Here is a 25,661-nt window from a genome sequence, read left to right as displayed (position 1 = left end):
GAAAAAACACAGAAATGGAGGAAACAGAAACAAAGGTTTTAAAGTGGCCTAATCAAAGTCCTGACGTGAAATATATAATACGTAATATGCTAAATATGTAAAAATGGGTTGAAAAACATAATAGAAATGCTAATTATATATAGTTACAGTCAAACATTTACACCATTATAAATTTACACGTATACTTACTTATACTAGAAACTATTCTATGCTATTATAGTGATTATATCACTATTATGTAACATTTCTGCAGTAAATTAGAAGCTGAAACATGGGTGTTACTATCTACAATCAACCAACCTTAACCACACCATGGGTTTAAGAGGCTGCAGAGCAAAAAAAAAAAAGCCCCTGCTGCTTCTTTTTTGACCATGTAATTTAGATAGTGTTACCTGTGTTCCAACAGCATCTTATTCATGGCTGCCTTTTTTTGGTGATTATATTAGACCATGCAGACAAATTTCCTTTTAGCTAGAATAAGACTTTGGGTTTACTTTCTGGCCTATGATACAAAATGAATACTTATGAACCTTAGCTGTTGTATGTACATTTTGACTTGTGTCATATTTTTGAAAAAAAAAAAACACACACACACACATTAAAATAAACAATAACTTAACAATACTTAGTAAAGTTTTGTTCTATTTGAACACCAATTTGCTCCAATGATTCAGTTAGAGAGAAAATTATCAATTGTAGAAATTATTTAGATCTCAAGACATAACACATTACAAGAGTGTTCAAACATTTACCTAGTTGTAATTCATATACTTAAGCTGATGCTGTGATTTAAACCCTATATTGGACTTGTAACATTTTCGTTTCCGTTTTGTGCTTTCCTTTATTGCATTTCTACCACTCCATGTCTCTTACCTGTAGATGAGTGCGGACAAATGACTTTCTGTTAGTGTAATCAAAGTTGCTCTTCATGAGGAAGTAGAGCAGGTTGGCGGCATCACTGCGGATCGAGCTCAGTTTGGAGTTACAGCATTTCAGGATTTCGTAACACAACCAGGCACACAGGTCGGCTCGGCCATCGAAAAACGTGCTAGGAAACTGGGAGAGAAAAGACTCTTTCTATCTTTGTAGTTATTTAGCCTGTTTTACATTTACAAAACATATAATAATGTATATTTTATATATATATATATACTATAAATATACTGTAAATATATTTATAGTATATTTCTAAAAAAGAAAAAATGTCTGACATTTAATGACACCTGCATTTAGACAGCATAAAAGTACTTAAGTCTTTGCCTATGATGTGATCCAACAATACAAAGCAAGAAATTTGATGAATTTTGCTCTCTACCAAAAAATTCCTAAAGAAAAATGTCTGGTTATCAGTCAGTCATATAAAGCTAAAGTGCACCCAAGTTATGCAAAATTACATCAATGTGAAGCAAATGAGCAGATGGAATTGTAATTGGCTTTTTTATAAATGGGGTTTGTATATAATTATACAGTGGTACCTTGTAACTCAACGTCCACTAAACTCAAAATCTTTGAAACTCAACGCCCTTCATCGAGAAATTTGTACCCTTAAACTCAACGTTTCCCTTAAACTTAGCGTGTTCAGTTTGTTTTTAAAAAATGTATTCATTCAATTTCAAATTCACAATGAACAGTTGCTTTGTGCAGAGCTTGGCTTGAGCGGAGACTGGGGCAAGTACTTTTTCACAGCACTGTAGAATCAATTCACTTTATTTAAGGTTAGATTTACTTATTTACTAAAAGATTAGGTTAATTTATTAATGCACTTGTAGAATGAGAATTTAAGGTGATTACCTTGTATATAAAGGTACGTAGTGAGGTGAAGACATGCTTCATTGCTGTTTCTGACTGAGGAATCTGCAGGAAGCAAAGATGAACCTGGAACACCTTCTTCATTAGAGGATTGTGGCCCAAATCAGCACACAACTGTGACTACAAACACATAATTAAGGAAAAATAAAAATGTTTCAAAAGATACAGAATGATTTCTAATAATACAAACTAGTATTTCATTTCTTTGTCTCTTTAACTACAGCAATATAATATTGTACTACTTCATATAGGATTAGAAAGTATGCAATGTTTTATTGCACACATCATACTTAATCATTTCAAATTATTAAATGCATAAAACATGAGCTTACATAAAAGGAGCTTAAAAACTTATTTCCAAAAGCCTATTAAACAGATGAAAGATATCCAACAGCCATGTGACTCTTGAAAAGGTAAAAGCCCCCTCAGCTTTGCAATGACTAAAGTATTTCTTTTACTTCACATTAGTTTTTTACATCACAATTGAGGAATTTTAGCTCACTCTTCTTTACAGATCTGCTTTAAATTAAACATTCTTCTCTGGTCACAGGTTTCTTGATTAAGTTCTAAAGATCTGCATACATTTAACTAGAGCAATGGAGACTGTACCTTAAAACCTGTGATGAAGACACTCAGGGTATCCAGCACAGTCAGACACACCTCAGTGGAAATGTTGGCCTCTAACAGACATGCCTCAGCATCAGCATGTCCACTGTACACTAAGGAGCAGTAAAAATAAATAAATAAATACATTGTGACTGGCTCAAGATTGTTCATAATTTAAACAGCAAGCCATGGTCTAGGAAATAATAAGCATCAATTACAAGCATAATGTAACTATACAAATTTTCTTCATTTGATCTTATTTGGTAGTTTATGGTTAAAAAGATGACTGTGCTGATGTGGGTGTTTAGCTCAGAGGGTGGTAGATCAGAGGTGTGGCAAATTAAAGGGAATCAAATAAAAAAAGAAAATAAGAACTAAACAAACTTTTTGTATTAGAAATGGTTGTTTTGATACTGATAACATGCTTTAAAACAATATCTTACTGTGGTTGAAAGTGTGTGCATTTTCCAGACAGCCAAGTTGGTGTAAACGAGTGTGTAGGATGCTTGTTCTGTTACGAGACACAGGAAGAGTCAATGACTTCCTGTCTGAAGCCATAAATCCTGTTCCTTCCTGGCATCTGTAAAAAAAAAAAAACATAGGCTAATAAAAGCCTCAGTTAAATGACAATGCTCATGTAAATCAAAATATTTACATTTTGTGAATGGTATACATGCTCTTAATTTTTAAGTTCAGGTGTTTGAGCCACACACTTTGCTAACAAGTGTATACAATTAATTATATAATACTATCCATATCAATCCATATCAATAAAATTTATAATAATAAATGATATGCTTTCAAATTTGAGGAAGACCCTGTTTCAGCATGACTGTGACTTTGTGTGAGGTTTATAAAAAAGCTTTGACAGATTTGGTATATAGAAATTTCAGTGGCCTTGACTCAAACCCCACTGAACAGTTTTGGTATTGTGTGGGGAATTAATTATGTCACAACCCTTTTTGTCAAACATGAGTGTCTGACCACACAAATGCTCTTTTAAGAAAAAAAAACGGCTCAAATTCCCACAGACAGGCTTAAAAATCTTGAGAAATGGCTTAACAGAGTGAATGCTGTTATAAAATGGGATGTTAAACAAGCTTAAGATCTGATGTGCATGTATTTTAGGTACTTTTCAAATTCAATGTGTGCAACAGTCACACTATTTTACTAAGTGCTACATAGTGTAGTTTTGTAAAGTGAATGTCTATCTTAACCTTGATTAAAAAGACTGTAAGAATTGTGGCATTGTTTACAGACCTGTTAATAAAATAATAACAATAATAAAAATGAAATACAAAAACCCTAAAGAGACCATTCTTGATAAATATTTGCTTTGGGTTCCTACTTTCAAAATTGCTAAATATAGGATCTTCTTTATAATTTCACAGCAGTATAGATTATCCATTTGACAGTAGTATTGTTTGTACTGTAATTTAATTGAGCCTTGTTAAAGTTTTAGTATTAGACCACATTGTCACCCTTAACCACTCTCTGGTGTTATAAAGCCCTAACATGTAATACTGTATACTTAATTCTTCATTTAGTAAAATGGTTTTATAACAAATATATTAACTGTATGTAATACAGTAACATTACTATTAATATTATAATTAATATACTTATAATTACTGTCATAATAACAATAACAATTATTATTAATATTTTTAGTATTATTAATACTTATTAATACTACTACTACTGCAGCAGCTACATTTTAACTACTTCATTATTAGAGCAGCCTGCTGGAACGTGTATATTAAATGCAGTATAGCATTTAGTACATTTACTGTATACGTTTAGACTGAAGTGTTTAGTGAGTCATCATTAAGAACCTGAGATCATTTATCTTTGTAGCTAAATGTAGGGTTTCAATGTGCAAAAGAGCAAAGACGGTACAGGATGAAGACAGCTATCAATCTACTATGACAAAACAATGGAAACATATGCTAAAGCTACAGTCACACTAGAAACTTGTCCTCCACCATGGTACAAACCCATTTCTTAAAACGTTGGGACAGTTTGACAGTGAAAAAAAATGAATACAATTTTGCAAATCATTTTTGACCTGTTTTCAACTAAAAGTGTACAAAGACAAGATATTTAGTTTTAAGTTTTTTTGTTTATATACAATCATTCTAAATTTGATGGCTGCAACATATACCAAATGACTTGGGACAGGGCAATGTTTACCACTGTGTCATATAACTTTTCCTTTTAACAATGTACAGTAATCATTTGAGAATTTAGTACACCAATTGTTCTACTTAATAAGGTAATTTTTCCCATTCTTGTTAAATATTACACTTCGGCTGATTAAGAGTCTAGCTCTGGTGTTGTATGTCATACTTTATAATCCGCCACATATTTTTAAAAGGAAACAAGTCTGGACTACAGGCAGGCCAGTCTTTGCATTACAAAGCCACATTGTAGTAAACAAAGCAAAATGTGGCTTGGTATTGTCTTGCTGAAACAATCAAGAATGTCTATGAATAAGATGTTGTGTCGACACCAGTATAAGTAGCTTCATAATGTAAATGTTCTGCTCAGCATTAATGATGCTGCACATGCCACTGGCACTTCTTCTTCTTTTCCTTGGCCCTTTGTCCCGTTCGGTTGCGGGGTCGGCTCTCGGCGGATCATGATCCGCGCATCAATTTGGCACAATTTTTACGCCGGATGCCCTTCCTGACACAACCCTCCCTATTTTATCCGGGCTTGGGACCGGCACTACAATGCACTGGTTTGTGCATCTAGTGGCTAGGTATCTATAGGACAATTCAGTGTTTCCAATTAGCCTGGTGGCATGTTTTTGGACTGTGGGAGGAAACCGGAGCACCCGGAGGAAACCGACACGGACACGGGGAGAACATGCAAACTCCGCACAGAAAGGACCCGGACCGCCCCACCTGGGGATCGAACCCAGGACCTTCTTGTTGTGAGGTGACAGTGCTGCCCACTAAGCCACTGTGCCGCCCGCACATGCCACTGGCACTAATAGACCCCATACCATGATATAATCTGGCTTTTCCATTGGTCACAGTACTATGTACTATGACCACAGCACACATTTCCAGAGCCCAGAGATGTCATCCATGTTTCCGGATGTTGGGTATATATATATATATATATATATATATATATATATATATATATATACAGTGGGGCCAAAAAGTATTCAGTCAGCCACTGATTGTGCAAGTTCTCCTACTTAGAAAGATGAGAGAGGTCTGTAATCTTCATCATAGGTACACTTCAACTATGAGAGACAAAATGAGAAAAAAAAATCCAGGAAATCACATTGTAGGATTTTTAAAGAATTTATTTGTAAATTATGGTGGAAAATAAGTATTTGGTCAATAACAAACAAGCAAGATTTCTGGCTCTCACAGACCTGTAACAACTTCTTTAAGAAGCTCTTCTGTCCTCCACTCGTTACCTGTATTAATGGCACCTGTTTGACCTCGTTATCTGTATAAAAGACACCTGTCCACAGCCTCAAACAGTCAAACATGGCCAAGACCAAAGAGCTGTGGAAGGACACCAGGAAGAAAATTGTAGACCTGCACCAGGCTGGGAAGAGTGAATCTACAATAGGCAAGCAGGTTGGTGTGAATAAATCAACTGTGGGAACAATTGAAAGAAAATGGAAGACATACAAGACCATTGATAATCTCCCTTGGGGTCAAGATCTCATCCCGTGGGGTCAAAATGATCATGAGAACGGTGAGCAAAAATAGTACTTTTTGGAAAAACTCAACTCCTCGTGTTTGGAGGAAGAAGAATGCTGAGTTGAAAACATCATGCTTTGGGGCTGTTTTTCTGCAAAGGGGACAGGACAACTGATCCGTGTTAAGGGAAGAATGAACGGGGCCATGTATCGTGAGAATTTAAGCCAAAACCTCCTTCCATCAGTGAGAGCATTGAAGATGGAACGTGGCTGGGTCTTCCAGCATGACAATGATCCCAAACACACCGCTCGGGCAACGAAGGAGTGGCTCCGTAAAAAGCATTTCAAGGTCCTGGAGTGGCCTAGCCAGTCTCCAGACCTCAACCCCATAGAAAATTTGTGGAGTCCGTGTTGCCCAGCGACAGCCCCAAAACATCACTGCTCTAGAGGAGATCTGCATGGAGGAATGGGCCAAAATACCAGCTACAGTGTGTGCAAACCTGGTGAAGACTTACAGGAAATGTTTGACCTCTGTCATTGCCAACAAAGGTTATGTTACAAAGTATTGAGTTGAACTTTTGTTATTGACCAAATACTTATTTTCCACCATAATTTACAAATAAAATCTTTAAAAATCCTACAATGTGATTTCCTGGATTTTTTTTTCTCATTTTGTCTCTCATAGTTGAAGTGTACCTATGATGAAAATTACAGACCTCTCTCATCTTTCTAAGTAGGAGAACTTGCACAATCAGTGGCTGACTAAATACTTTTTGACCCCACTGTATATATACTGGTGCTGGTCATAAAATTTGAATATCATGAAAAAGTTGATTTATTTCAGTAATTCCATTTAAAAAGTGAAACTTGTATATTATATTCATTCATTACACACAGACTGATATATTTCATATGTTTATTTTTTTTCATTGTGATTATTATAACTGACAACTAATGAAAACCCCAAATTCAGTATCTCAGAAAATTAGAATATTACTTAAGACCAATACAAAAAAAGAATTTTTAGAAATGTTGGCCAACTGAAAAGTATGAACATGAAAAGTATGAGCATGTACAGCACTCAATACTTAGTTGGGGCTCCTTTTGCCTGGATTACTGCAATGCGGCGTGGCATGGAGTCGATCAGTCTGTGGCACTGCTCAGGTGTTATGAGAGCCCAGGTTGCTCTGATAGTGGCCTTCAGCTCTTCTGAATTGTTGGATCTGGTCTCCCCCACATTTTTGAATGGGTTTTGTTTCACAATCCTCTCCAGGGTGCGGTTATCCCTATTGCTTGTACACTTTTTTCTACCACATCTTTTCCTTCCCTTCGCCTCTCTATTAATGTGCTCTGTGAACAGCCAGCCTCTTTAGCAATGACCTTTTGTGTCTTGCCCTCCTTGTGCAAGGTGTCAATGGTCGTCTTTTGGACAACTGTCAAGTCAGCCGTCTTCCCCATGATTGTGTAGCCTACAGAACTAGACTGAGAGACCATTTAAAGGCCTTTGCAGGTGTTTTGAGTTAATTAGCTGATTAGAGTGTGGCACCAGGTGTCTTCAATATTGTACCTTGTCACAATATTCTAATTTTCTGAGATACTGAATTTGGGGTTTTCATTAGTTGTCAGTTATAATCATCAACATTAAAAGAAATAAACAAATATATCAGTCTGTGTGTAATGAATGAATATTATATACAAGTTTCAGTTTTTGAATGGAATTACTGAAATAAATCAAATTTTTCATGATATTCTAATTTTATGACCAGCACCAGTATATATGGTAATGCTAAGTTGATGATGATAACTGGGATTTATTGCCACGTCAGCACGATTACGGCTATATACGTGGCATGTCAAGTTTCTGGTTCATATAGTGGTAACAATGTTTTTAGAGGTACGGCTTGGTACTCCCATCATTTTCTTTATTACATAAGGTGTACTAGTTTGACGTGTGTTAAGTAATTATGTATTTTCCCTGGTGAGGTTTTATCGAAGAGATCTTTGATGTTGTCTGCAGGGAAGTGTTTTTGTCTTTGTGGCTGCAGGGTAGGGCATTCAATCAGTATGTGTTTAATTGTCAGGGTCTCGTTGCAGTTTTGACAGGTAGGGGGTTCGTCTCCTGTAAGTAGGTGTTTGTGTGTCAACTGGGAGTGTCCTATGCGCAACCTTGTGTGGATAACTTGGTGATGTCGGTTCTCCATCTTGTAACCTATTGGTTTTATGTTAGGTTTGATTTCTTGGAGCTTGTTGTTGTTTTGGTTGTCCCATTTCTCTTGCCATTTTGTGTTTATGAAGGTTTTTATTATTGGAAAGGTATCTGTGGCTGGGATGGGGAGAAAGGTTATGTCCTGACCTCTGGCGATGTTGTCCACTCTTTCGTTTCCCTGTATTCCACAGTGTCCTGGTATCCAACAATATTTTATATTGTATTGTGTATCTTTCAGTTTGGTTTTCGAGGGTTCCATGGGGGAGCGGTTCTTGGGGCTTTGCAAGTGTATACATGTGTATTTTTAGATCTTTCAAATAATCCTTTATGCGGATTCCTAATGGCTGTATGAAGTTGGGTTTCGCCTCGTACATATGTTGAAACCTTTTTTTATATATTCTTATATACCTATACATAATAAATAGCAATTTGGCTTTGTCTGAGCATGCATGTTATATATTATTTCTAATTAAAAATTCATTCGAGTTTTGCAAGCTTCACAAATGCAATGTAATGTTCTCTGGGGGACCAAATCAAGTACAGAGCATATCAAGTTTTAATATATTGGAAGTCTGCCTCATCTGCTAACTTGCCTGCGGGTCAAAGTTGAACAAATTTTGTTGGAGCAAATCCCAGTGAAACTGATACGTTTCTTTGAACCAAATTTCACATACTATAACTTAGTGTGACCAGGGCTTTAGAATAAGCAGGTAAGAAATGGAAATGTGAGAAATCACAGACAATGCTCAACATGTAGATACACAACAATTCACTCATTAACCACAAACAACAGCTGTTACAAAGCAGTGAATGAGAAAGTGTTAGACAGATGAAGGTGAGTCAGCATGCTGTTAGTATTTAGCCAGTCAGCAACACACATCTCTTACCCTGTGCAGGGATGCCAGGAGGGTTCAGTAGAACTGAGTAACTGTGCTCTCGAGTTTTAGCCAAAAGTAAACCCACGCGCATACACACATGCACACACACACGCAAACATATATAAAGGGACAGGGTAATTTTGGGCAGGGTAGTATAGGAAAAAAGGTTTTGTGAGTACATTTGTGATTGTACAGAAAGCAGTGGTTTATGCTGAGTAAATATGTATTACATGTTTACAGTAACATTTATTAATCATTCTTACCTGATAATAAACCTCTTCCCCATGTATTTAAACTGGTGGAGGCACACTCTGAGGGCCAAAAGGGACAAATAGGTATGACACTTTGTGCTCACAGAAAAATGAAAATTGCTTTGATTATTTGGAACAAGTTGTTCTTACTCTATGAGCATAAAGAAGTCCATCAGTTCAGACTGAGAGGCTTTGTTCCAGTATGTGAACAATGCATCTGGAAGGACAAAAACACAATACATTGCCATTAGGTGCAGTAGGTGGAGGGGTAATGTCCTCACAAATATATTTACATATAATACTTTGTCGTTAGTCACTAATTAACAATAAAATTAGTATATAAAGTTCACGTAAAAATATGTAATCATTCTGTAAGAAAGGTTTGGTAGTCTATTTGTGTGTCCATGTGAGTACAAGTTAGTGCAGTGGTCCCCAAGCACCGGGCCGCAGACCGGTACCAGTCCGTGGGTCATTTATTACTGGATCGCACAGAAAGAATAAATAATTAGAGATCACTACAAGAGCAATTACATTTTCAATACTCTTTGGGTGTTATTGTCCCCAATCACCACTAGGTGGGAGCAGCGTCTTGTTGCAGCGAAAAAAGCTCAGGATTCACACTGATTTTTCATTCTATAGTTATTCTATTTTAAATCCTCCCGCCCCCGCCGGTCCGTGAAATTACATCATATATGAAACCAGTCCGTGGTGCAAAAAAGGTTGTGGACCGCTGTGTTAGTGCATATATTGTGTTCTTACCTTCAGACATGCTCTTGAGTACATGTAGAAAACACATCAACAGATTCCTGATTTCCTCTCTGTCCAATTTATCACAGCGCAAAACTGAACTGCTTGAAGGAATTGCACACTGGGTCTGTTAAACACAGGCACACGTCTTTTAAAATCACTAAAATCAATAGGTTTACTATATGACCAAAAGTATGTAGACACGTCAGCTTAAAATCTTATAATATAAGATACGTCACATAATAATTTATATACTTCCAAGTCTTGTGAGAAGCGTTCTGAAAAGATCACATAGAGGTCACTCTATTTGAATAATATGTTTTTAAAATGATATGTACAACAAGCTCATGGTCAGGTGTCCAAATGCTTTGTATACAATGTAAATACAACTTTCTTTTGATTGTGACATAGTGTTTCTGTAGATACTTTAAGCTGATAGCTTGACTGTAATGCTTCAAGATAAGATTACTATTTTAAAAGGCTGACTGAATCCAAGGCTTGCTGGCTGGTGTTTAGTTATCTAAACTGTTACTCTCTGTTCTCTTTGAAGAAGAAGAAGAAGAACCTTTATTGTCATTATACTTGCGTACAACGAAATTTTGTTTGACACCCCCCGAGAGATAAAAAAGAAGAAGCAAAAGTATTTACATAGCATATGGATATTTACACAATAACCAGTACAATTTAAAGTATGGATTTTAGGATGAATAATAAAATAAACTATGGATGAATATATAAAGTAAAGTGACTGTGCTATGTGGAGATACCAGTTCAGTTTCCAAAGTGATGATTTTATGCTTGAGTGAGAGAATGGTTGTATGAATGGTTGTATGAAGATGTGCAAATACGCAATGTTCAGGTTCACAGTCTATGAGGTGTTGGGAGGGGTGATGGAGGCCACAGCTCTTGGGAAGAAGCTGTTCCTCAGTCTGTTTGTGTGTGCCCGAATAGCCCTGTACCGCCTCCCAGATGGTAACGGGGAAAACAGATAGTTCCCAGGGTGTGTTGAATCCTTACTGATGCTGTCGGCCTTGCTCTGTAAACGGCTGTTATATAAACTGTCCAATTTGGGGAGTTCGGTCCCGATGATACGTTCCGCCGCTCTGACCACCCGACGCAGGTCCTTCCTCCCTGAGGCTGTGCAGCTGGAGTACCACACAGTCATGCAGTTGGTGAGGACGCTCTCGATGGTGCTGCGGTAGAAGTTCACCAGGAGTTTTTGAGAAAGCTGAGCCTGTTTTAGCTTTCTCAGGAAATAGAGTCTTTGATGTGCCCTTCTGTTCAGGTACGAGGTGTTCTGTGTCCATGTTAGATTGTGTAACAACAAGGCAATTACTTTTTCACACCACTGCAACCCAGTTCATTATATGCAAACAAATCCTGTTAGATAAATTGAGCACACAAAAACACACAGACACACACATGAACACAAAGCTTCACTCCCCAGATAGGGGACACACAGCAGATCTACTTGGATGGATTCATCAGCAATGCTTGTGTCCTTCTCAGAGAGACTGTGGTTCGACAAAAGTGAAAAATCCATGGTGAAGCGTTTGGTGGGTGTGCTAAGAGAAATGAAGTCATCTGACACTGGTGGGAGGGGCAGCACCATGAGGGTATGTCTACGAGTGTACTTCTCTCTCTGCTGATTGGTCAGTTTTAAGAGGACAGAGAAGGAGACAAGTAGCAATGTAATCAATGGCATTTGAAAATGAAATACACTATATGGCCAAAAGTATTTATTTAGTTATTAGGTGTTTAACGTCATGTTGAACACACTTGGTTACGTTCATGACAGGACAGGTAATTACAGGCTACACTTGATTCATCAGTTTAAGTTTTAATGTCAAACACAGTCATGTACAATTTTATATCTCCAATTCACCTCACTTGCATGTTTTTGGAATGTTGGAGCTCCCGGGGAAACCCACGCATACATGGGGAAAACATGCAAACCCGGACCACTTCACCTTAAAAAAAACAAAAACCCAAGACCTTCTTGCTGTGAGGCAACAGTGCTACCCACCAACTGTTGCTAATGTTTATATAATCTTTTTTAATGCATTTTCTTCAACCACTTTATTCTGGCAAGGGTTGCAGCATGTCCAGTTCCAACTGAAATACACTGGGTGCAAGGCAGGAGTACTCTGGACAGGGCCAATTTATCACAGGCTTCACCTCTTAATACTGCAGAGGTGGGGTTACACCTTACACCTATAGAGAGAGACACAGAGAGAATGATAAGACAGAGAGAGATATATACCTTATCAGTAGCGTTGCTCTTCTCACAGGTTCTGTCAGTAAAGCTGTTTCCCGAGTCGGTGCTGAGCAGAGAGCCGCGGGAGTCAGCATGGCGCACAGCATTCATGTTGGGGGTAGAAGTATGTGGAGAGGCTATAGAAACATAACATGAACAGTAAAAGTTCAAATTAACTATCGAACTACAATTTAACTGTCATTACAATCAATACATTGTTGGATGCACTTAGTGTACTAATGAGACCCTGCCATTAATTTTTGTTATGAGTGAAGAACATCAGGGACGTTGTATCAGTCAAAAATATAAATAGTATACATTTCTTTAAGTATGTTTAAGGTTAAAATGTGGATTTTAAACCGTGGGGTGGGACCTCATGAGCTTCCTGTTTTTGAAACATGAATGCCATTTAAATATCCAAATTTTACAGACAACAAAACAAAACTCTATATGGCCAAAAGTATGTGGACACTTTACCTAAATAATAAGTTCACTGCAACAAGATAAACAGCTGCCCCATATATATATGCTGCAATATAAATATTTAACCTGACAGCAGGTTCATGGAGTTTAATATTGACTAAATTGTACAGATTGTGTAGTAAGTGATGGTGTAGTAAACAAACACTCACCTGTGCCTGAGATGGTCCCAAATACATCCTTATGCAGACTGCTCTCAAGGTTCCAAGCAAGCTTATGTGAGCTTGCTGTAGAGATGCTGAAGAGGAGGTCTTCCTTACCATTCTGTAAAGAGAGCTTAGGTGTATAGGTATTGTAGTTCTCTAGAGCTTTCTTATCAGACAGTGAAGCATGGCTTGATACAATAACAATTTAAAATCAAAACTACACTACACTGTGTCCTGGTAGAGTACCTGTGTCGTTTCCCATCACACGTCCATGTGCACTATTATTCACCCCCCAGTCTCAGTACTTGTCAGAACAACCTTCTGTCTTGATGATCTCTAGTAAGCGATTTTGTTATGCGCTAAAAGGCCCAATACTCCTCACTTGGAAAATCTTCAAGCAAAAGCTTTCACCTCCTTGATGTTTGATGGCTTTCATGCTGTAACTACTTTCTGTAAATCCCAACAAATATTTTCTATGGGATTTAAATCTAGAGACTAAAAGACGGCCACTGCAGGATATTCCAGGACTGATTCCTTAACCAAGCTGTGGTTGACATGGAGGTGTGTCTGGGATCAATGCCTCGCTGAAAAGTCCAACTATCACCAAGGTTCAATTTTCACCACAGAAGACATAATACATGAATCTATGATGCCAGTTCCTGCAGTAGGGACAGTATTCTTTTGGTCATTAGCCTTGCCTTTCTTTGTCTTAAAAATAAGGCTAGTTTGAATTTGTCACTCCATAGAACTGTGTACCAGAACTCTGCAGGCCTATCCACATTCATTCTGGTGCACTCCAGTTGACCCTTCCTGTGTTTCAAAAGTGGCATGCATTGTGGAGTCTGACCATGAAGTTCTTGGTTGTTAGGGGTTGAATAATTGTGACATGGCAGTATTACCAAAACATCCTGCAACTATATAACTATATAATTGATTTTCTTTCTTCATTTGCTGCATCATTCACTAATAAATACTTACAGCAAAATCTAGCTCAGCAGAAAAGTTCAGAACTATAAATATTTACTTTTTTATACAAGTTTTTTTTTTTTTTTTTACATTTTTATATAAGTTTTTAGTAATGCCAATAATAATAATAATCTTTTTCAGAATACATTTAGGTTAGCATTCTATCATTTTTAGTGTCAGATTGAGATAATTAACCACAAAGACAATATGGCACAGACAATAAGTATGTGGACACCTAACCATCAGCCTGTTGGGCATTTTTCCCAGTGTCAAAACAACTTTTAAATGCCATCAGCAAAAAAATGTTTTTGGTTGAGCCTGTAGCCACTGATGCACCTCTGCTTTTACATCATCACATGAAAATATTCTTCCCTTTAAAGCTTCTTTGAGCGGTCCAAAAAGGTGGAAATCAGATGGTGCTAAATTCGGACTATAAGCTCTCTCTCAGTCTCTCAGACACGACCAATTACTACTACTCCTGCCCTCACCATGTCCAACAAAAATATAAAAGTGCGGAAACTTATTGAAGATCCCTCGTACCTTTATATAGTGGTTGTAAGTTATACAGTGTATTTTTATGACATTGTTTACCCATCTTTACAAAGGTTGCCATGATTTCTGAAGCTGGCTGTAACTCACCTGACTGATAAATGTTTCTTTCATAGTGAGTCTGTAAACATTCTCCAGAAGCAGTCCAAACAGTGGCAGGTACAGAGTTGCTAATCGAGCCTGGTGACTCTAAAATGCACGCACAAAGCCATGTAAGGTGAATATTATACTGTATATATACATTATAATTACATATACTGTAACAATCAGTTCTGTCTGACCTTGGGAGCATAACGATCATCATATGTGTGTTTGATCATCAGGCTCTTAAGAACTTGGATAGCTATCTGCTGGATCTCCCGAAATTCCTGCAGGGCTCCGCTCACCTCCCGCAACAACAGCCCAACCATAAAGTGGTTCCTGCAGAAGTCATCAGTCAGGGAGTAGTCTAGCTCCAGATCTGTAAAATTTTGAAGAAATTAAGATTAATTACATCGGCGTGAGCAAGTGATCAGTCAATTATTCAATGCCTCTGTTAATGCGTAATTATATTAGCTTATACAATTCTCACTAAAATGTCAACCATAAAAGACCCACTAATTAGAAAACTTTCTTATACTTTAGTTATTTAATTAAGCTTGCATCCAGTCAGGATACAAACATTGTTTTAAACCAGTGATGTGTGTTAAATTTATAATTAGTCAACGCCTGCAAGTGAAAAAATTAACACTTAGTTATCCTGCTTGCTGTGATATTCTTTTTTCTGAGAAATCACTAAAAAGTAAATACAAACCATTAAAATGTATGTTGAACTAAAGGCAAAGCTCACAAAATGTATGAAATGTGTTTGGGAGCAGGAACAAACCCCTTTTCCACTGCATGGTACCTTGTGGTTTAATAACATTTTTAAATCCCACATAAAACCCACATTTAGTGGTTGTTTCAATCGCCAAGTGACCTGAAATTTGTACGTAAGTATCTGTGCTAAATTTGGTTACCCTTCTTGACCAGGGATCAAGTGTTCGAAAGTAAGAAACAATGCAGACTATTACTGGTCAAGCAAAAGATAAAAACAAGCTCCATAGAAAAAACCAAACTGCAATAGAATTCATTAAAGTGGAACCTTAAAATACATAAAAACTAAAAGAAAACAGAAAATTAAACACCATAAAAGTGGGAAAAACCAAAAATCGACCTGTTGCTGTGTGTTTGCTCTCAGCATCAGCATTTAGAATTTCATAACAGCCTCACACCAGCAAACTGTAAATACTTCCACTGTTATCATTGTGCAATCAGAACCAGACAAAAGCACATTAGGTACAGAACAGAAAGTTCTAGATTTAGGTGTGAACCATAATGTACTGTAGAACTGTGCAATGGAAAAGTGAAAGGAAATGTGTTCTACAAAGATGTACAGAGAAACTGATAAACAGAAACTTGATTTTTCCATCTAAACTAACCCAGTAAACTTAAACATTGGCAGCAAACAAAAGCTTTCTTCCAGTGATTCAATCAAAATAGGCTTTAGTAGAAACTGACCTTGAAAGCGCATAAACCTTCCCTTTCCGAAGGGCATGGGCAGGTTAAGTGGGATGTAGTGTTCATGGTTACACACCACCTTGAGAAACGCAAACTTAAACTCGTACAGCGTCTGCAGGAAACACAAAGAGTCAAAGCTTACAGATTAATATTCAAAGCAAAAAATAAAAGTAATGTTTGTATTTATTTTAAGGCAAAGATCATTTGTTTCCATTTTTAAGGGAAATTAAGAGTTCAAGAGAGGCTTTATTGTCATTTCAGCTATATACAAGAACATATGGAAACGAAACAATGTTCCTCCAGGACCAGGGTGCAACACAGAACACAAGTACAAGACAATACAATATACACAGTGCAGATAAAAAACAGTACAATAAATACAAAAACCTACAATAAATACAGAGGACATTTCTAATCTAAAGGAATGGAGGGGGACGAGAAGGACAAGACTAGAAAGTCTCTAGTCTCTAACTAAGAAATTCCCAGATGACTCAAAGAATTATTATGTAATAATATCAATACTGTTTGTAGGTCATACACTATATGCCCCCCAAAAAATATGATGTGAGGTCATACACTATATGCCCCCCCCCCCCCCCCCCCCCCCCCAAAATATGTGAGGTCAAACACCATAGCCCTAGAACATTTTTTATTATTAGTTTAGGTACCAGATGGTCTGAAGACTTAAAGAGTATAACTTATAATTTATGACCAAAAGTATGTGAACAGCCACACCTAGTCAAATGCTTTTACCTTTGTGGCTATGTAGCAAGGTCCATAGGGAAAGAACCCCAGTGGCCTGTAGGGAGCCCTGACCTTGAACTCCATTAAACACCCTTTGCATTAAAGCCAGGACTTCTCATCCGACATTAGTGCCTGATGCCACAAATTCTACTTTGACTGAATAGACATAAATGCCTACAGACAAATTCCAATTCTTGTGGAAATCCTTTTCAAATGTGTAAAGACTATTAGAGCTTCAAGGAAGTTTATATCAATGTCCATGGTTTAAAAACGGATGTCCAACAAGCCTAATGTCAGCTCTCTGTATGCTTTATATTTTAATGTACAGGGTTGGCTGATGTCAAGCCTAGCTCTAAACAGTTATCTACATTGTCTAACCAATTTAAATTTGTTAGTTACAGAGCAGTTTTTTTTACATTAAGGCCATATGGATGTTGCATGAATTTGCTTTGTGGATAAATTAAATTGCTTTACAAAAGAGTTGTTTACAAAATTAAATAATTGCATTGCATATGTAATACAAGGATAGTTTTTAATACAATACAAGGATAATATTTCTAGTAAAAAAAATAAATAATAAAAAAAGTTTGTTACCTTCGGATCACCAGGCACAAAGCAGTTGATGTAGTTGTTGATTTGTTTGAAGACAAATCCACGATCCATAAACGTAAAACAGCGCTGTTTAAAAGGGAAAAAAAATGTGGATAAAATTCTGAGCTTTTATTCTAAGTGTTAAATGCAGTAAAATGCTGAATTCTGCAGTGCATACTTCAGTCTAACATTGAAGGAAATTAAACAAAACAAGACAAGATTTTTCAGAGGATTGTTATATAGGTGTACATTACATTTTCATACATTAATTAATTGTACCAATTTTGTTTTAAGATTTTTTACACAGTCCAAAATGCCCTTAGATATACAGTATATATACAGTACAGTGGCTTGCAAAAGTATTCATACCCCTTGAACTTTTCCATATTTTGTCACATTACAACCACAAACATAAATATATTTCACTGGAATTTAATGTGAAAGACCAACACAAAGTGGTATACAATTGTGAAGTGGAAGGAAAATTATACATGATTCAAAACATTTTTTACAAATAAAAAACTGAAAAGTGCGGTGTGCAAAAGTATCCAGCCCCCTTTTCTCTGAGTGCAACCAATTGCATTCAGAAGTTGCCTGATGACTGCTAATGACTAAAAAGAGTCCACCTGTGTGTAATCTAATCTCAGTACAAATACAGCTGCTCCGTGACGGCCTCAGAGGTTGGTTAGGAGAATATTGGGGAGTAAACAGCATTATGAAGTCCAAAGAACACACCAGACAGGTCAGGAATAAGGTTGTGGAGAAGTTTAAAGCAGGCTTAGGCTATAAAAAGATTTCCCAAGCTTTGAACATCTCACGGAGCACTGTTCAATCCATTACCCGGAAATGGAAAGAGTATGGCACAACTGTAAACCTACCAAGACAAGGCCGTCCACCTAAACTTACAGGCCGAACAAGGAGAGCACTGATCAGAGATGCAGCCAAGAGGCCCATGGTGACTCTGGACGAAATGCAGAGATCCACAGCTCAGGTGGGGGAATCTGTCCACAGGACAACTATTAGTCGTGCACTGCACAAATGTGGTCTTTATGGAAGAGTGGCAAGAAGAAAGCCATTGTTAAAAGAAAACCATAAAAAGTCCCGTTTGCAGTTTGCCAGAAGCCATGTTGGGGACACAGCAAACATGTGGAACAAGGTGCTTTGGTCAGATGAGACCAAAATTGAACTTTTTGGCCTAAATGCAAAACGCTATGTGTGGCGGAGAATTAACACTGCACATCACTCTGAACACACCATCCCCACTGTCAAATATGGTGGTGGCAGCATCATGCACTGGGGCTGCTTCTCTTCAGCAGGGACAGGGAAGTTGGTCAAAGTTGATGGGAAGATGGATGGAGCCAAATACAGGGCAATCTTGGAAGAAAACCTGTTGGAGTCTGCAAAAGACTTGAGACTGGGGCGGAGGTTCACCTTCCAGCAGGACAACAACCTTAAACATAAAGCCAGGGCTACAATGGAATGGTTTAAAACAAAACATATTCATGTGTTAGAATGGCCCAGTCAAAGTCCAGACCTAAACCCAATCGAGAATTTGTGGCAAGATCTGAAAACTGCTGTTCACAAACGCTCTCCATCTAATCTGACTGAGCTTGAGCTGTTTTGCAAAGAAGAATGGGCAAAAATGTCAGTCACTAGATGTGCAAAGCTGGTGGAGACATACCCTAAAAGACTTGCAGCTGTAATTGCAGCAAAAGGTGGTTCCACAAAGTATTGACTCAGGGGGGCTGGATACTTTTGCACACCGCACTTTTCAGTTTTTTATTTGTAAAAAATGTTTTGAATCATGTATAACTTTCGTTCCACTTCACAATTGTATACCACTTTGTGTTGGTCTTTCACATTAAATTCCAGTGAAATATATTTATGTTTGTGGTTGTAATGTGACAAAATATGGAAAAGTTCAAGGGGTATGAATACTTTTGCAAGCCACTGTATATATATATATGTGTGTGTGTGTGTGTGTGTGTGTGTGTGTGTGTGTGTGCGTGTGTGCGCACGCGCGCGCGCGTGTGTGTGTGTTAAGATATGAATGTGTATGTTTGCTCTGCAATGGACGAGTGCCCTGTCCAGGGTATTTCTCTTTGCCTTGCACCCACTGAGAGCTGGGATAGTCACCCCCTACCCTGACCCGGATTAGAATAAACGGTATAGAGAGTGAGTGAGTGAGTGAGTGAGTGAGTGAGTGAGTGAGTGAGTGAGACTATTCATTCATTCATTGTCTGTTTTACCACCTCTTTATCCTGGTCAGGGTCGTGGAAGGTCTGATTCATTGGGCAATAGACAGAAAACATCCCAAAAAGGTCACCAGTCCATCACAAGGCAAATACACATACATACTTTAACACTTAGGGAAATTTTAGCTGCTCCAGTTGGCCTTTGGACTTGTGGGAGGAAGCCCACATAAACACTGGAAGAACATGCAAACTCCACAGACAAAGGACCTTACATTTTTAATACTTCATATAAAAGTAGCCAAATAAGCAAAAGCATATCATATCAACTTTAGCACAAGGCCAGGAACTAGCAGGGCAGCTATCTAAATGGTAACACACTAGTTCACACATTGTTACAATTATATATTTAAATATTTAAACATATTTAAACTGGCTCAATGTTCAGCTTCAACAGTGACATCAATAATTAATCTGAAATGCCCTTAAATGGGTTTTGATCATTTAATAATTGTATATTTGGCTTTCCCAAAGCAAATAAACCAATGCTAATATTCTGTGTGTCCAGGAATTGATCTTACCTTGATAAAGACAGCCAGGCTATGATTGGCATTGCGGGCAGCATCCAGATTATCTTTGTACTTCTGAGTGATGTGTGGCATCAGCATGTTCACCAGAGTCTCAACTGCATGGTGGAAGGAAGCAGTGAATCGCTGGTTTCTGGAAAGCTGGGTCAAAACATCCACAGTTACTAGCGAAATGACAAAGCCATGCAATTTACTCCTGACCTTAAACGTGGACTAAGGTTTAATTACAGTCATGGTCAAAAATATTGCCACCAATATTTATAGAAGTCGCCTTGTGTTTTAGCTGTTCCCTTTAGGAGTCGCCTTGTGTTTTAGCTGTTCCCTTTAGGAGTCGCCTTGTGTTTTAGCTGTTCCCTTTAGGAGCCGCCTTGTGTTTTAGCTGTTCCCTTTAGGAGCCGCCTTGTGTTTTAGCTGTTCCCTTTAGGAGTCGCCTTGTGTTTTAGCTGTTCCCTTTAGGAGTCGCCTTGTGTTTTAGCTGTTCCCTTTAGCAGTCGCCTTGTGTTTTAGCTGTTCCCTTTAGGAGTCGCCTTGTGTTTTAGCTGTTCCCTTTAGGAGTCGCCTTGTGTTTTAGCTGTTCCCTTTAGCAGTCGCCTTGTGTTTTAGCTGTTCCCTTTAGGAGTCGCCTTGTGTTTTAGCTGTTCCCTTTAGGAGTCGCCTTGTGTTTTAGCTGTTCCCTTTAGGAGCCGCCTTGTGTTTTAGCTGTTCCCTTTAGGAGTCGCCTTGTGTTTTAGCTGTTCCCTTTAGGAGTCGCCTTGTGTTTTAGCTGTTCCCTTTAGCAGTCGCCTTGTGTTTTAGCTGTTCCCTTTAGGAGTCGCCTTGTGTTTTAGCTGTTCCCTTTAGGAGTCGCCTTGTGTTTTAGCTGTTCCCTTTAGGAGTCGCCTTGTGTTTTAGCTGTTCCCTTTAGGAGCCGCCTTGTGTTTTAGCTGTTCCCTTTAGGAGTCGCCTTGTGTTTTAGCTGTTCCCTTTAGGAGCCGCCTTGTGTTTTAGCTGTTCCCTTTAGGAGCCGCCTTGTGTTTTAGCTGTTCTTTTTAGGAGTCGCCTTGTGTTTTAGCTGTTCATTTTAGGAGTTGCCTTGTGTTTTCAGAGGATCATTTATCTACATATTTGATTTGGCACAGTTTTTACACTTGAAGCAACCATCCTATTTATCCAAGCTTGGAAAAGGCACCAAGGGCACACAGATTTGCCACCCGTTCCCATCATTCCCCAGTAATTGCTAAGTTCATGTGACGCCATGTATTTTCTGTTTTTCTGAGCCCAGCCCAAGATTTAAACCCCTGGAACAGTCACAGCGGTTACCAGCAGTGTGGCTCATATAACAACCATGATCGTACTAATACTCAGTTTTTGTCTGCCAAGAAACTGGAGCAACAGTCACCCACAAACATGGAAAGATATTTTTAATTTCTGATAATTCTGTGTACATGTTTATAAATTAGGCCATATTTGTATTTAAATCCTTCTTGAGTTTATATTCTGCATCCGTGTTAGAGCTCTGTCTGAACATTGATTTTGCTTTTGCATTGTGTTTTATAAAACTGTTTGCATTGCATCATTAATGTTTTTGCACAGAGAATGACACCCAAGAAATTCAAACATCAGATAGTCTGATTTCAATTAGCAATTAAACCAATAAAAATAAAAATCATTTCTAATTTGTAATTTACAGTGTTGCAATATACAATATCAAACTAAAATATAAAGACTTTTTAGAGGTTTTTACTTACTTTGATTTTGCCTGTTTCTATTAAATGCTGAGCCATGGACTTTACTAAGACCTCGAAGAAATACCAGGAGTACTGAAAAACAAACAACACTTCATGTAAACTCATACATTATAAAACACAAGAATACACACAGATGTACTGAACCTGTGTGGGTGGCTCTGGTCATGATGAAGCAGTTACAAAAATTAACAAGTTAATAAATTAATCCTGCACCAACTTAATGTGGAGGGGAGTAGTTTATTTTTAATTAAAGCTGCCAATGCATGCAATCAGCAGACAAAGTGAAAGAAGCAGATGGCAAAAGATATTTGTACCTACAGCTGTAAAAATATTTAGTGCTTTAAATATATGTAAAATATATGCATTTTGTATGTATGTCTTAGTATTTTATTAATTTCAGTTTTGTTTCAGTAACCAACACTTTTTCAAAAACTGTTCAAAGATTGCCTTGGCTATTTAATTTTGTTCCACTGAATGAATGGTAGCCTAGTAGGAGTTTTGAGTTATCAATCGAAAGGCTGAGTGTTTGAATCCCAGCTCTGCCATGCAGCCACTGCTGTGCCCTTGAGCAAGGCCCTTGACCATCTCGGCTCCAGGGGTGTCGTACAATGGCTGACCCTGTGCTCTGACCCCAGCTTCCAAACAAGCTGTGATAGGTTGTGGCTAAATTACTAAATGAAGCACAATAGCAGACCATGTGGGAATAAAACAATTATTTATTGTGACCAGGCTTTATGAGATGGACAGCTAGAATTCTACAGGCTTTGTTTGCATCCTAACAGTGATAGCACCACTTGTCTAAACTACACATTCACATTTGGGCCCATTTATAAATAGGAAACTGCCTGAATTATTATTTTTATTATTGTACCTTGAGTAGCTTGTTGCTGGTGAGAAAATCAGTGCAAGGTTTTAAGATGGCGGTCATTGCTCTGGCCAGTTCCTCGTGCACCGCCTTACCATTCGTGGGTAAAAAGGGTTCAGTCCTAAACACAAACTGTACAGGCAAAATCAGTGAAAATCTATACTACAAAGTATTTGTCTATAAATGATAAAGTTTGTGTGCATTCCAGTTCTTGTATTTAAGATTTCTAAATTTACCTTTACGTAAGATCTGAGGTAGTGTTCTAGACCCTCCTCATGACACTGAGCAACTATGTGGACCATGACCCTAAAACAAATATACTGTAAATATAAATATAAATGGTAAATTAATTCTAAATAATTTTAGTCCAGTATCAGTAATGCCTCCCACCTGGTGGTGTTAACTGCCACTTCTTCATGACTGGCTGTAGTCAAAACCCAAACCAGCTGATTCAGGATGGTTGGCAGAAAGTTGATCATCATGTGACTTTCCATTGCATGAAGGCTCTAAGAAAATGAAGTTAATAAGTTAAAAAGAAACTACCATTCTACCATTTAAAAAGGTACTTGACTGCAGACTCAGACATCCAGCATGAAAAATACTTAATGTATCTGCAGAATCGGACACAACTAGCTGAAAAGTTACTTGGCTGCAGAATGTGGTTCCCACCATGCGAAAAAGTTGACGTTATAATCAGACAGCTTCAACAAAAAAAGACTTGGCTGCAGAATAGGACATCTACAGCACAAAAAAGTTCCTAGGCTGCAGAATTGGAAAAAAATGTAAAAAAATAAATAAATAAAGCTTTTTGTGGAGCTTAGGCTGAAGTGAAGAGTGTTAACTATCTGGCAGGGTGGTCAGCAGGTCTGAGAAGGGTAAAGATGAAAAGGGTTTCTTGTTATTGCTGCTGCAATAGTGACTCCTGCTGTCTGGATGAGGCGCTAGCACAAGTGGCGAGCACCTAGGGCACAGCCTGACTCTCTGTCGATGGTATGGTTCTCTGTGAGAATCTGCTAGTGGCTGGAGTAAAAGTTACTTGGTTGCAGAATCACAACACATATACACACTCACTTACTTTAACCTAGGTGTACTTTTTAAAGCAGCAAATCTATGTTTTAGAAGCTGAGGTGATAACCCAGAATTCCAGATGGAAGGTCAAACATTCACTGAAAGTTCAGTCAGTGACCAGAGTTGAGATTTGAACCCAGAACCCATGCTGCTGTCTGACACCCACTCAAACAGCTGCACCACTGTGCAATCCTGTTATTTAATATTTGCTATCTTTAAAGAAACAAGAGTCCCATTAATGTAAGAACACCACCCACCTTAAGGTATTTGACCAGCTCTCCTTCTGTGGCCTGAGCTGATCCAGCTTCCATCAGCTGGCAGTGATGAAAGAAATTATGAAGGTGCTGATCCTAACAACAGAGAGACAGAAAGTCATGATTTAAGGAAGGATCTTTCGGGGCACTTATCTGCTCTGCTGTTGCACTCTTACTTGTGTGTAGACTGTGGAGACCAGGTGTGTCGACACTCTGAAAAGTGGACGACCTCCATCCACCCATTTCACCTCCGGACTGGAGTGCTATCATCCAAACACATTCAAAATGATCATTTATTGTGTTTCTGTAACATCAAATATGTGAAGAAAGTCTTTAGGGTTAATAAAGCCTACAGGGCTGTATCATAGGCTGTATGGTCAAAAGCATGTAGACACCTGGCAATGAGCTTGTTGGATATCCAATCTCTAAACCATAAGCATTAACATGGAGTTTAGCTCTACTTTGCAGCTATTAACATTTTCTACATCTAGAAAAGTGTTTCATGATATTTTGGAGTGTGTCTGAGTACATCTGTGCCCATTCTATCAAAACAATTGTGGGATCAAGCACTGACTCTGGACAATATGGCTTGCAATAATAGATAGATAGAAAAACCGACAGGCATACAGACAGGTAGGTAGATAATAGATGGATAGATAGACAGACAGTCAGACAGACAGGTAGCCAGAGATGCCCGACAGAAACGAGACTAAAGAAAAGAAAAAAGGTAAGAGAAAGTGGAAGAACAGCTTCAGCACGAAGTGTAAGCCGAGAGATGCAGGAAAGCTTTTGGAAGAGGCTCTGGAAAACAAAGTTCTCCAGCAGCCAGAAGGTGATGAGGTTCTGGAGCTACACTCCATCTTGGAGGACATTTCACCTGGTGTACTGGAGATCCACGCTGACACCGAGGCTGGAGCTCTGAAACACACCTGCCTGGATGAGACCAGGGATGATGCTGAGAAGCTGCTGCCTGTGGAGGATCTTGAATCTGAGGCTGAAGCCTTGAAATACACCAGTCTGGATGAGACCAGGGACAATGCTGAGAAGCTCCTGCCTGTCAGAGCGCTCGAAGCTAAAGCCCTGAAATACACCAGCCTGGATGAGACCAGGGATGATGCTGAGAAGCTCCTGCCTGTCAAAGAGCTCAAAGCTGAAGCCCTGAAATACACCAGCCTGGATGAGACCAGGGACGATGCTGAGAAGCTCCTGCCTGTCAGAGAGCTCGAAGCTGAAGCCCTGAAATACACCAGCCTGGATGAGACCAGGGATGATGCTGAGAAGCTGCTGCCTGTGGAGGAGCTTGAAACTGAGGCTGAAGCCTTGAAAAACACCAGCCTGGATGAGACCAGGGATGATTCTGAGAAGCTCCTGCCTGTCAGAGAGCTCGAAGCTGAAGCCCTGAAATACACCAGCCTGGATGAGACCAGGGACGATGCTGAGAAGCTCCTGCCTGTCAGAGAGCTCGAAGCTGAAGCCCTGAAATACACCAGCCTGGATGAGACCAGGGACGATGCTGAGAAGCCCATGCC

At 38.5% G+C, this 25,661-nt stretch overlaps 1 protein-coding gene across 1 annotated transcript in view; it reads right to left on the bottom strand.

Moving 5' to 3' along the window:
* The window catches only part of dock9b (dedicator of cytokinesis 9b), a 134,765-nt gene that overhangs the window by 32,251 nt on the left and 76,853 nt on the right, over nt 1–25,661 (bottom strand). The window contains exons 22-41 of the mRNA XM_062997678.1: nt 24,309–24,395; nt 24,136–24,228; nt 23,201–23,316; nt 23,047–23,116; nt 22,817–22,942; nt 21,946–22,017; nt 20,213–20,359; nt 17,443–17,526; nt 16,105–16,216; nt 14,847–15,025; nt 14,656–14,754; nt 13,057–13,168; nt 12,431–12,561; nt 10,180–10,294; nt 9,571–9,637; nt 9,433–9,480; nt 2,859–2,995; nt 2,419–2,528; nt 1,792–1,929; nt 874–1,056 (exon numbers count right to left, since the gene is read on the bottom strand). Coding sequence (XP_062853748.1) covers nt 874–1,056; nt 1,792–1,929; nt 2,419–2,528; nt 2,859–2,995; nt 9,433–9,480; nt 9,571–9,637; nt 10,180–10,294; nt 12,431–12,561; nt 13,057–13,168; nt 14,656–14,754; nt 14,847–15,025; nt 16,105–16,216; nt 17,443–17,526; nt 20,213–20,359; nt 21,946–22,017; nt 22,817–22,942; nt 23,047–23,116; nt 23,201–23,316; nt 24,136–24,228; nt 24,309–24,395 — 2,226 coding nt within the window. The remainder of the gene's footprint in view (nt 1–873; nt 1,057–1,791; nt 1,930–2,418; nt 2,529–2,858; nt 2,996–9,432; nt 9,481–9,570; nt 9,638–10,179; nt 10,295–12,430; nt 12,562–13,056; nt 13,169–14,655; nt 14,755–14,846; nt 15,026–16,104; nt 16,217–17,442; nt 17,527–20,212; nt 20,360–21,945; nt 22,018–22,816; nt 22,943–23,046; nt 23,117–23,200; nt 23,317–24,135; nt 24,229–24,308; nt 24,396–25,661) is intronic.

Source organism: Trichomycterus rosablanca, chromosome 6 (genome assembly GCF_030014385.1).
Source record: "Trichomycterus rosablanca isolate fTriRos1 chromosome 6, fTriRos1.hap1, whole genome shotgun sequence".
NCBI lineage: Eukaryota > Metazoa > Chordata > Actinopteri > Siluriformes > Trichomycteridae > Trichomycterus > Trichomycterus rosablanca.
This window is presented reverse-complemented; position numbering and strand designations above follow the sequence as displayed.